This window comes from Palaemon carinicauda, chromosome 34 (assembly GCF_036898095.1).
Source record: "Palaemon carinicauda isolate YSFRI2023 chromosome 34, ASM3689809v2, whole genome shotgun sequence".
Taxonomy (NCBI): Eukaryota; Metazoa; Arthropoda; class Malacostraca; order Decapoda; family Palaemonidae; genus Palaemon; species Palaemon carinicauda.
In genome coordinates, this window is record NC_090758.1 from 55,509,011 (window position 1) to 55,519,010 (window position 10,000).

The 10,000-nt window shown below is 32.4% G+C and overlaps 1 protein-coding gene across 1 annotated transcript in view; it reads left to right on the top strand.

Moving 5' to 3' along the window:
* Positions 1 to 10,000, top strand: part of LOC137626941 (neuroligin-4, X-linked-like) — a 348,832-nt gene that overhangs the window by 333,347 nt on the left and 5,485 nt on the right. The window contains 7 exon segments of the mRNA XM_068357927.1: positions 2,500 to 2,535; positions 2,538 to 2,645; positions 4,173 to 4,370; positions 5,386 to 5,579; positions 6,846 to 6,942; positions 7,732 to 7,892; positions 8,095 to 8,289. Coding sequence (XP_068214028.1) covers positions 2,500 to 2,535; positions 2,538 to 2,645; positions 4,173 to 4,370; positions 5,386 to 5,579; positions 6,846 to 6,942; positions 7,732 to 7,892; positions 8,095 to 8,289 — 989 coding nt within the window.

Below are 10,000 nucleotides of genomic sequence, written 5' to 3' on the forward strand. Positions count from 1 at the left end.
TATATATTATATATATAATATCATCCTCTGATAATGACTAGAAATATATTGTTTTACTAATTGTTTATACCAGACATATTGAGAATATATATATATATATATATATATATATATATATATATATATATATATATATATATATGTATATATATATATATATATATATATATATATATATATATATATATGTATATATATATATATATATATATTATAAAAATACCATAAAATGGTGGAAGGGTTTACGTATCACCATGTTCAGCTAGGCCGTACTAGTCATGGCCACCTATAATAGGTTGGTTTGCCGTGACCAATCAGTCAAAAGTCTCCTACAATCACAATTCTGCACTGACCAACAATGGTGATGGAAATGGCCAAACCCCAGACATGAATATGGACAAGTCTTCGGCCTTCGTCTTATTTCTCTCTCTCTCTCTCTCTCTCTCTCTCTCTCTCTCTCTCTCTCTCTCTCAATTAAGACCCTATTGTCAGTGTATTTTCTTTCAAAATGTTAACTGCCCTCCAACGACTTAAAACACCAGACGTCTTAAAGAGTTCCAGAGTAACCGAATTAAAATAATCCTTTACACATAAAACATCAATACTTCGTCTTAGTCTTCAACGAATGAATTGAGAAATGAATAATATTTAAATGATATTAAAACAGAAGAAGCATCTTCCATTATTTCAGCAATCCTAATTTTTCTTGTTTTTCTTAACTTAAGAAGATCATTTTATAAAATAACTTTTTCGTATATATATATATATATATATATATAATATATATATATATATATATATATATACCGTGTCTAGTATACTGCAAAACAAAAGGTCTTACTCCTGTCAAACCACTGCCGTATGATTACGGTCTTTCTATTCATTGTCTATCATTCTCATTATAATTCTTTTTTCCTACATATTGTTAGAATATCCTCTACTTCAATTGCCTCTCATATTCAAACAGAACGAAAGGAAACATAGTATATATTCTATATTGGAATTCTCTCTCTCTCTCTCTCTCTCTCTCTCTCTCTCTCTCTCTCTCTCTCAATTAAGACAAAATTGTCTTGATCTTCCCTCACAAAATTTCAAAGACGAAAAACACTAAATTTCTTCATGTTTCGGACTAATGAAATTATGAACTGCTTTTATTCATGAAACATGAATATTCCATGAAAGTCTCCCAAGAATGACTGGAAAAATTAATAATTCAATCTCTGAAATCATGTTCATAAATTATTTTAAAACGGAAGTGGTTTTTTAGTCTTATGATTTCATTATTCTTGGTCCTTCTAGCTTCATAAAATTCAGATTTATATTTTTTTTTTTTGCTTCCATGATAAGAAAATATTATCAACCTATTTTTTTCATATTATTTATGATTTTATGTTCTCTCTCTTTGATCCCTAAGTTTAAGAAATATCTCACGAATAATTTTTCATACATATGATTAACACAATTTCTTCTCTATATATGATGAAATTCCTTTTCTATATAATTTCATTTATATTCTCTAAACAATCAAAAAGCAGAAAAAAAATAATTAATTTATGTATATATCTAACTAATTTTCTTTATTTTACTAATAATCTTGGGGTATAAATTGCTAATACTTTTCTCTTAGACAGGTTAATATAAGTCTTGTCTTGTAAATCGTAAATTAATAGGTTTCATATTAATACCTTTATTGTTACCCATCTATAGTTTATTAATTATTTCTTTACTCACCTTTTCCTCTTGGGCTGCTCTCCCTGATGAAACCTTTAGACCTATTGCATTATGCTTTTTCAACCAGGCTTGTGGACTGAAATGAATATGAGTAAAACTAACATAATGTTTAATGGAAATGAAGAGAGACAACAAATAAGAGTTATGGATAAGAAGCCTCTAGAGATTGTTAATTGATATACGTTCTTAGGAAGTTAGTAAAAGTTTCCCTAGGACATGATTCCAAAAATAGATGATGGATAATCATAGGATGGAAAGGATTTGGTAAACAAAATAAGATTAGGAAATGTAAAATGCCCCTTTCTCTAAAAAGAAACGTATTTAATCAGATGGTTCTTCAAGACTTATGCGCAAGAAATTAGAGACTTACTAAAGCCTTGAGTTAGTTGTAACTCAAAGAGCTAAGGAAAGAAAAATCATTGCAATAACATTAAGAGACTAAAGAAGAGTAACTTGGATGCGAGAGTAGACTAAAGTAAAGGATATTCTAATACGTAAGAAAATGAAATAGACATGGGCAGGGCATATGATGAGAATGACTTATAATAGAAGGACATTAGGAATAACAGAATAAGTCCACTAAGATTGCAAAGGAAGCATGGGGGAAGAGATAAGACATCTCCTGCTTCTGTACTAATCAATATCTATATCTCTCCAAACCTATGATGGTAAGATGACCACAGTCCCAACTACTTGCAGTTGCAGTCCTTGAACCCCATTTGCTAGATCCGAGTACTTTTCTTAACTACCCTGCTTCCCTCCTTGCAGATGCAGCTCTGATGGCCTACCCAGTGGTCGTCTTCCTCCAGGAGAGTCGTTTGAGTGGGGATCTTCAAGTCTCTACGACGGATCAGTTCTGGCAGCTCTGGGCAAGGTCATTGTGGTCACTCTCAACTATCGTCTCGGCATTCTGGGTAAACAAGGTTCCTTTGTATTCTTTCTAAGTAAGGTTGTAATTTCATGGAAAGTAAAGTTGTATTTTCTTAGTGAGTAAGGTTGCATATTATTGATAAGTAAGGTTGTTGTCTTGGTAAATACAGTTGTAATTTTTCAAGTAAAGTTATTGCCTTGGCAATTAAAGTTGTTTTGATTTCTGGTAGGTAAGATTATATATTCTTGGTAAGTAAGGTATTTGGATATTCTTGGTAATTAAAGCTGTATATTCGTGGTAAGCAAGAATGTTGGATATTCTTTGATAAGTAAAGTTGTTGGATACTCTTTTGGCAAATAAGGTTGTATATTCTTGTTAAATAAGCATTTTGGAAGAACAGAATATTTTTCCGCTAAAATCCTCTTACAAAAACTCCACCTGTAAGATATATGATATTTCAATCTCATACACCTTGCATATAATTATATATTATTCTTCTACTACGTTGTTATTGTATCATACACAATTTCTTATATCTTTTATGAAAAAAAAGATTCCTTAGTTATGAAATATTTCTCTAAAGAAGATAAGTTTTTTTTTTTTTAAATAAAATAGAAAAAAAAATCCTTTTAATCCTGTCGACTCTAAAGGAATCCGTGGCAGCAAGATGGAGACTGGGATATGGTAAAGTCCCCTTTGATAAACTTCTTCTTGTTTCCTGGTAAGAGAGACACAGGCAGCAAATCAACCATTGGAAAACACTAAGGAATAATTCAGTCTCGGAACCTTTAAAAAAGGCAGACGAAGAGAAAGAAAAGAAGCATTTAGAATTTTGCTTTCAAGAAACAATAGTTTTTTATTTATTTATTTTTTTTTGACTTCAAGGCTGCAAATGGATTCTGCAGTTCTGAATTTTTCCTTAAAATGGAAATTAAAGTTTTAATATATTACCAGAAATTGACATGTCACCTTATGTTGAAATATACGAGTCGCTCCTGGTCTTCCATCAACTAGACCAATTAGTAGCTGTTGTTAGGAATTTAATTGCTATGTTTGTAACATTAATTGCCAAAGAAACAACATAGTATATATATATATATATATATATACATATATATATATATATATATACATCTATATATTCATATAAGCCATAAAATACAACCCCCTTCCCTTATTGTCTGAATTTTTTCTGCCTCGGATCAGACACCTTAGGGGGAATCCACTCAAAGATAATAACTTCTGTTCGTGCTTGAGAGTCGATTTTGGGCTCAAGAAACCCAGGATCCATTGACTTAGCAGCTCTTCATGGGTAAATTGTCTAGTCAATGAAACTTCAGTTTTTTTGGCCCGGATTCGATTCCCCCGGTTGATCAGAGGCTATTATCTTAAAGCTGATTCCCTTTGGGTATCTGATCCCGTAGTATAGAGAATCCAGATATAATGAGGAGTATAATATATGCCTTATATGAATAGGAAAAAAAAATGTCTAAATATGCGATATTATAATATACATAAACATACATGCATCATTGTGTGAGCTTCTTAACTCCTACTAAATCTACCCCAGGTTTTTACAACGCGAACACTGACCCAGTGGGTCGCCCAACCGTAGCTAACTACGGCCTGATGGACCAGCTGGCTGCCTTGCACTGGGTTCAAGAGAACATCGTCCGCTTCGGGGGTGACCCAGGTCAGGTCACGGTCATGGGTCATGGCACGGGAGCCGCCTGCCTAAACTACCTTGTCATATCACCCGCTGCTACAGGTCAGTCAGTAAGTAAACCTTGTTTCCTGTGACAAAGTTAAATTTTGAACGATTTTAAGAGATTCGTTAGGTGATGTTGCTTATGGTTGGAGGGATGACGTGATGTTAATGGTATTTAGTGGGTTATTTCTAAAAGATACATTTGTTATCATGATTACTACCAATACTGCAGTTGCTGTAACCTAATAATATTTAAAATAGTAAGTATATATAAATAAATATATATATATATATATAAATATATATATATATATATATAGTATATATATATATATATATATACACACACATATATATATATATATATATACACATATATATATATATATACATATATATGTATATATATTACATATATATATATATATATATGTGTGTGTGTGTGTGTGTGTGTTTGTGTGTTTGTATGTGTGTGTTTTGTGTGTACGTACCATCATGCATGATTTCTTGTGATTCTTAATTAAAAAGTCAAATAGAATATACTACAAAGTATATATCCCATTTCATTCAATCATCCTCAAGAAGAAGCACCAATTCAATTTTCTATTATCGTCTTCTTATTTGTTATTGGATATTCCTTTTCCAATAGTGTTTATTGCTTGTATTTTTAGATATTCTATAATTGGAGTCTTGTTCTTGAACAAAGGCCAAACTACATTTATTTAGATGTTCGTATATTCTCTGTTGGTCTACAAAAAATATTATTGTTTTTACATTATGAAACGAGTTGGAACATTATTGAGAGAAAAGAGGGATGAAGATAATATAGTTTATGATGAGGCTTACAGAACCCTTAAATATTTGTTTAAACACACACACACTCACTCATATGTATATATAAGACATGCAGAAGAGGACTCACAAACACACACACACACACACACACACACACATATATATATATATATATATATATCCAAAATCATATAAAGTAACAGCCCCTCTAAACTAGTATGACCATAGAATCCTTCCTACCATAACATCCTTGGGCCAATCCTTCTCCCCTGGTCATCAGGAGCAGGTCTTTTCAAGCGAGCAATCCTGATGTCAGGATCTGCACTCAGTCCCTGGGCTTCAGTCCGGGACCCATCTGTACACGCCTTCGATGTAGCCACCCAGCTGGACTGCCCTGTTCCAAACGACCTCTTTCGCCACTATGAAAATCTTCTCCAGTGTCTGAGGAAGAGGCCTCTGCACGACATATTGCAGGTGATTAAGTTGGAGATGTATTGAGAATGAGTCTTTGATTACTAGTGTTAATGACCCGTCAAAAATCACAGGTTAGCATTTAGATAGATACGCTTCCACACAGTGATACAGACGCTCCTCCTCCTCCAAGTGTTTGAATATTCCCTCTCCTCCTACTCTAGGGATTGGGAGAGGGTATATATATATATATATATATATGTGTGTGTGTGTGTGTGTGTGTATATATTCATTTATTTTACATATAACAGGTGAATATGATTTTTAAAAATAACAATAAGACAATATAAGAAATTTTAGCTGATACTCTTTCCACTCATATAATATATTAGAATTATAGGAAAAAATGTACCTAGTGAATTATGCTGTTTTTCTAAATTATTCTTCCCTTGACTCTGAGTCTCCTCAGAGTTCACACAACAAAGGAGCTACATGGAATCTAAATAGGTAGAAACACTAATGAAATGTAATTATCTTCTTCATTTCCTTTTTTTGTAATTATAATTTCATTACTTGTTAACTGATATCTTTATTAAAATTTAAATATGCTGTATTTACTGTTTCTTTTCTATATTTTTCATGAGTATGATATTCCTGGAAAGAGAATAAAGTATAAGAGATTAATGATACAATTACTTGAACAATATGGCAAAAAAAGAAAGAATAATTGGTTCTTTTTTTCTCTATATAGCAGGTAATGGCTTTAAGTTTCTAATTGGTAATTAAAGAATATGGAAACTGTATATATATTTTTGTGGATACGTAAAAATTATTTTTAGTAACAAACAGAACTAAATTCTAAGTAAAGTCTATTTAGATACATGAAGGGATGTTTTGGAAAACTAAAATTCTTTTAGAAATTTAAGTTTATATTTAACCTAACTATATGCCGTAGGACTTTAATGTTTGATTGGAAATCATTTGAACTCAAGATTATTTTATTATAGAACTTTTAATTATCTCTAGTAGAAATTATATTAAATATAAATTTCGATCAAATGTCCATATTAATACGTAAAAGTATTTTTTTTTAAACTTAAATATTATTGTTAATTTGAATTCATACTAAACCTAACAATGTATGATTTGACTTTTCTCGTAAATGCTTTTAACTCAAGATGATTTCTTTTCAGTATAATGATACTTCAATCAGTATTATGAAAGACAAATAATAAGTTGACCTTTATATTTTTCTCTAAATAATAATTATGATTTAAGAAAAATATAACTTTTATAAAAGGAAATAAGATTAAATTGATGTTCTTAAAGGTTCAACTAAAGACATCCAAGTTTCAAGTGGCTGTTGGCCCCAGCATTGATGGTGTCACTATCAAACCGGATTGGAAAAATCATCAGAGCAAAATGGGTAAGTTTAACATCTAAATTTTCTTAGATGGATTTGATATGTTTGTCAACTCATACACAAAAACATTAAATTTATTTTAAAAGCTATTTAGGGTCGTAACTCATAATGAATAATACAGCTTAAACTCATAGATGTGTATTATTACATATATATAACTCTATACACATCGTGACATATATATATATATATATATATGTGTGTGTGTGTGTGTGTATGTGTGTATATATACATATACATAATAAATATATATATATATATATATATATATAGATAGATAGATAGATAGATAGATAGATACATAGATAGATAGATAGATAGATACACCTCCCTTTGTGAGTGGGGATACCTTAACGTGATGAAAGGGTTAGTGTATCGCCACAGTAACTATATTTGCTGTGAGAAATCAGACATAAATCTCCCACCATCACCAATCCGCAGTTGGCAAGCGTGGTGATGAAAACTAGCCAAACCACAGTCATGAATAAGGACATGGATATGGCGAAAGTTCTGCAGAGTTCTAGACGCAGCTGCATTTGTTGTTGTTGTGGTTGTTGTTTTTATATACACAGATATATACAGTTACGAACTGAAATCCTTGCATAATGAATACATACGTTTAAACAGAATAAAATTTTTAATTTCTAAACTATAATATAAAAGTTAACTTGCACCCAAGTACTTATTCGTATATCCTAAATATCTTAATTTGTCTATACCAAGTAATATTCCTAATCAGTCAATTATATAAAGAAAATGAGGAAATCCTTATTCTTCCTCTTGATCTCAAAGGCAAGGAAGGTCGAACTCCAGTTGACCTCCTTCTAGGAATGACAGCTGCCAACCTCCTTGACATCCTGAATCAGCAAGAATTCCAGGAAGGATTTGATTCTGACTATAGGGAGGATATGCTGAGATACTTCATCGTCAATAACTATCGATATCATCTGCAGGTGGGTATTATTATTATTATTATCATTATTATTATTATTATTATTATTATTATTATTATTATTATTATTATTATTATTATTATTATTATTATTATTATTATTATTATTATTATTATTATTACCTGGGCTACACACATATATAAACTATACAATCTATGAAATAAAAGTACACCTCACCAAGAGTATTTTTATCTCCCCACAGGAAATAATGTTAGCCATCACAGCCGAGTACACTGATTGGTCGAGATCTCTCCATCAACTAATCAGCATCAGGGACTCAACCGGCCAAAGCCTTCATGATGCGAATATCGTCTGGCCGATGGCAGATCTTGCCAAGCAGCTCTACACGACTTCTCGATCATCTTATCTCTACGTGTTGGGGGAAGAAGTTTCAAAAGTATGTCGATATGGATAGATTGCATTTATATATGAAATAGAAAATATGGTATATTTCATAAATGAGACTCTGACACTCTATTAAAAGTTTTGTAATATCATCAATAGATTAGAGATATGTGTATCCAAATCATGCAAAAGAAATCTATAAAAATATGAAATAATAAATATCAATAAAAGAATCATACTATGAATAAAATAAAGAATGCAATCTCAGAAGTACAGGGTGGTTTAAAGAGAGGTAGGGGATGTATGAATCAGATTTTTACGGTTAGGTAGATATGCGATAAATATTTATCAAAACGTAAGATGGTGCAGGTTGTGGTTATGGATTTGGAGAAAGCGTAGGATAAAGTTGATAGGGAAGCGATGTGGAATGTAATTAGGTTATGGGGAATTAGTGGAAGGTTGTTGCAAGCAGGGAAAAGTTTCTACATAGGTAGTAAAGCATGTGTTATAGGATAGGAAATGAAGTTAGCGATTGGTTTCCGGTGAGAGTGCGGCTGAGACCGGGATATATGATGTTGCCAGGGATGTTTAACTTGTATGTTGATGGATTATTGAGAGAGGTGAATGTTTGAGTGCTTGGACGAAGATTGAAACTGGTAGATGAGAATAATCATAAATGTGAAGTAAATCAGTGGTTGTTTGAGGATGATACTGTACTGGTTGTAGACACGGAAGAAAATCTTAGCCGATTTGTGACAGATTTTGGAAAGGTGTGTGAGAGAAGGAAGTTGATAGTTAATGTGGGTAAAAGTAAGGTTATGAGATGTAAGAGAAGGGAAGATGGTGCAAGGTTGAATGGCATGTTGAATGGAGAGTTACTTGAGGAGGTGGATCAGTTTAAGTACTTGGGGTCTGTTGTTGCAGCAAATGATGAAGTAGAAGCATATGTGCGTCAGAGAGTGAATGAAGGACGCAAAGTGTTGGGGCAATGAAGGGAGTGGTGAAGAATAGGTTGTGCATGACTGTAAACAGAGCTCTATATGAGAAATGGATTCTACCAACTGTGATGTATGGATTGGAGTAGTGGGGAATGAAAGTGACGAAGAGACAGAAATTGAATGTGTTTTGAGATGAAGTATCTAAGGAGTATAGCTGGTGTATCTCGAGTAGATTGGGTTAGGAACGAAGTAGTAAGGGTGAGAGTGGGTGTAAGAAACGAGTTGGGCCATGTTGAGGGAATGGAAAATGGCTGTCTGCTAAAGAAGGTGACGGATGCAAGAGTTGATGGAAGAATTACAAGAGGAAGGCTAAGGTTTGGGTGGATGGATGGAGTGAAGAAAGCTCTGAGTGATAGGAGGGTAGATGTGAGAGAGGCAAGAGAGTATGCTAGAAATAGGAATGAATAGCAAGCGATTATGACACAGTTCCTGTAGACCCTGCTGCTTCCTACGGTCACCTTGGATGATCGCGGAGGTAGCGGCAGTAGGGGATTCAGCGTTATGAAGCATTATCAGTTGTGGATAACGGGGGAGGCTGGGAGGAACATAGAGAGGAAAGGTCCCCTTTTTTCATTATTTATATGTCGGCTACCTAAAATTTGGGGAGGTGCCTTGGTATATATATATATATATATATATTCATATATATATATATATATGTATGTATATATATATATATATATATGTGTATATATATATATATATATATATATTTATATATATATACTTCAGTAATTATCAAAATTAAATTTGAATTTGATCTGA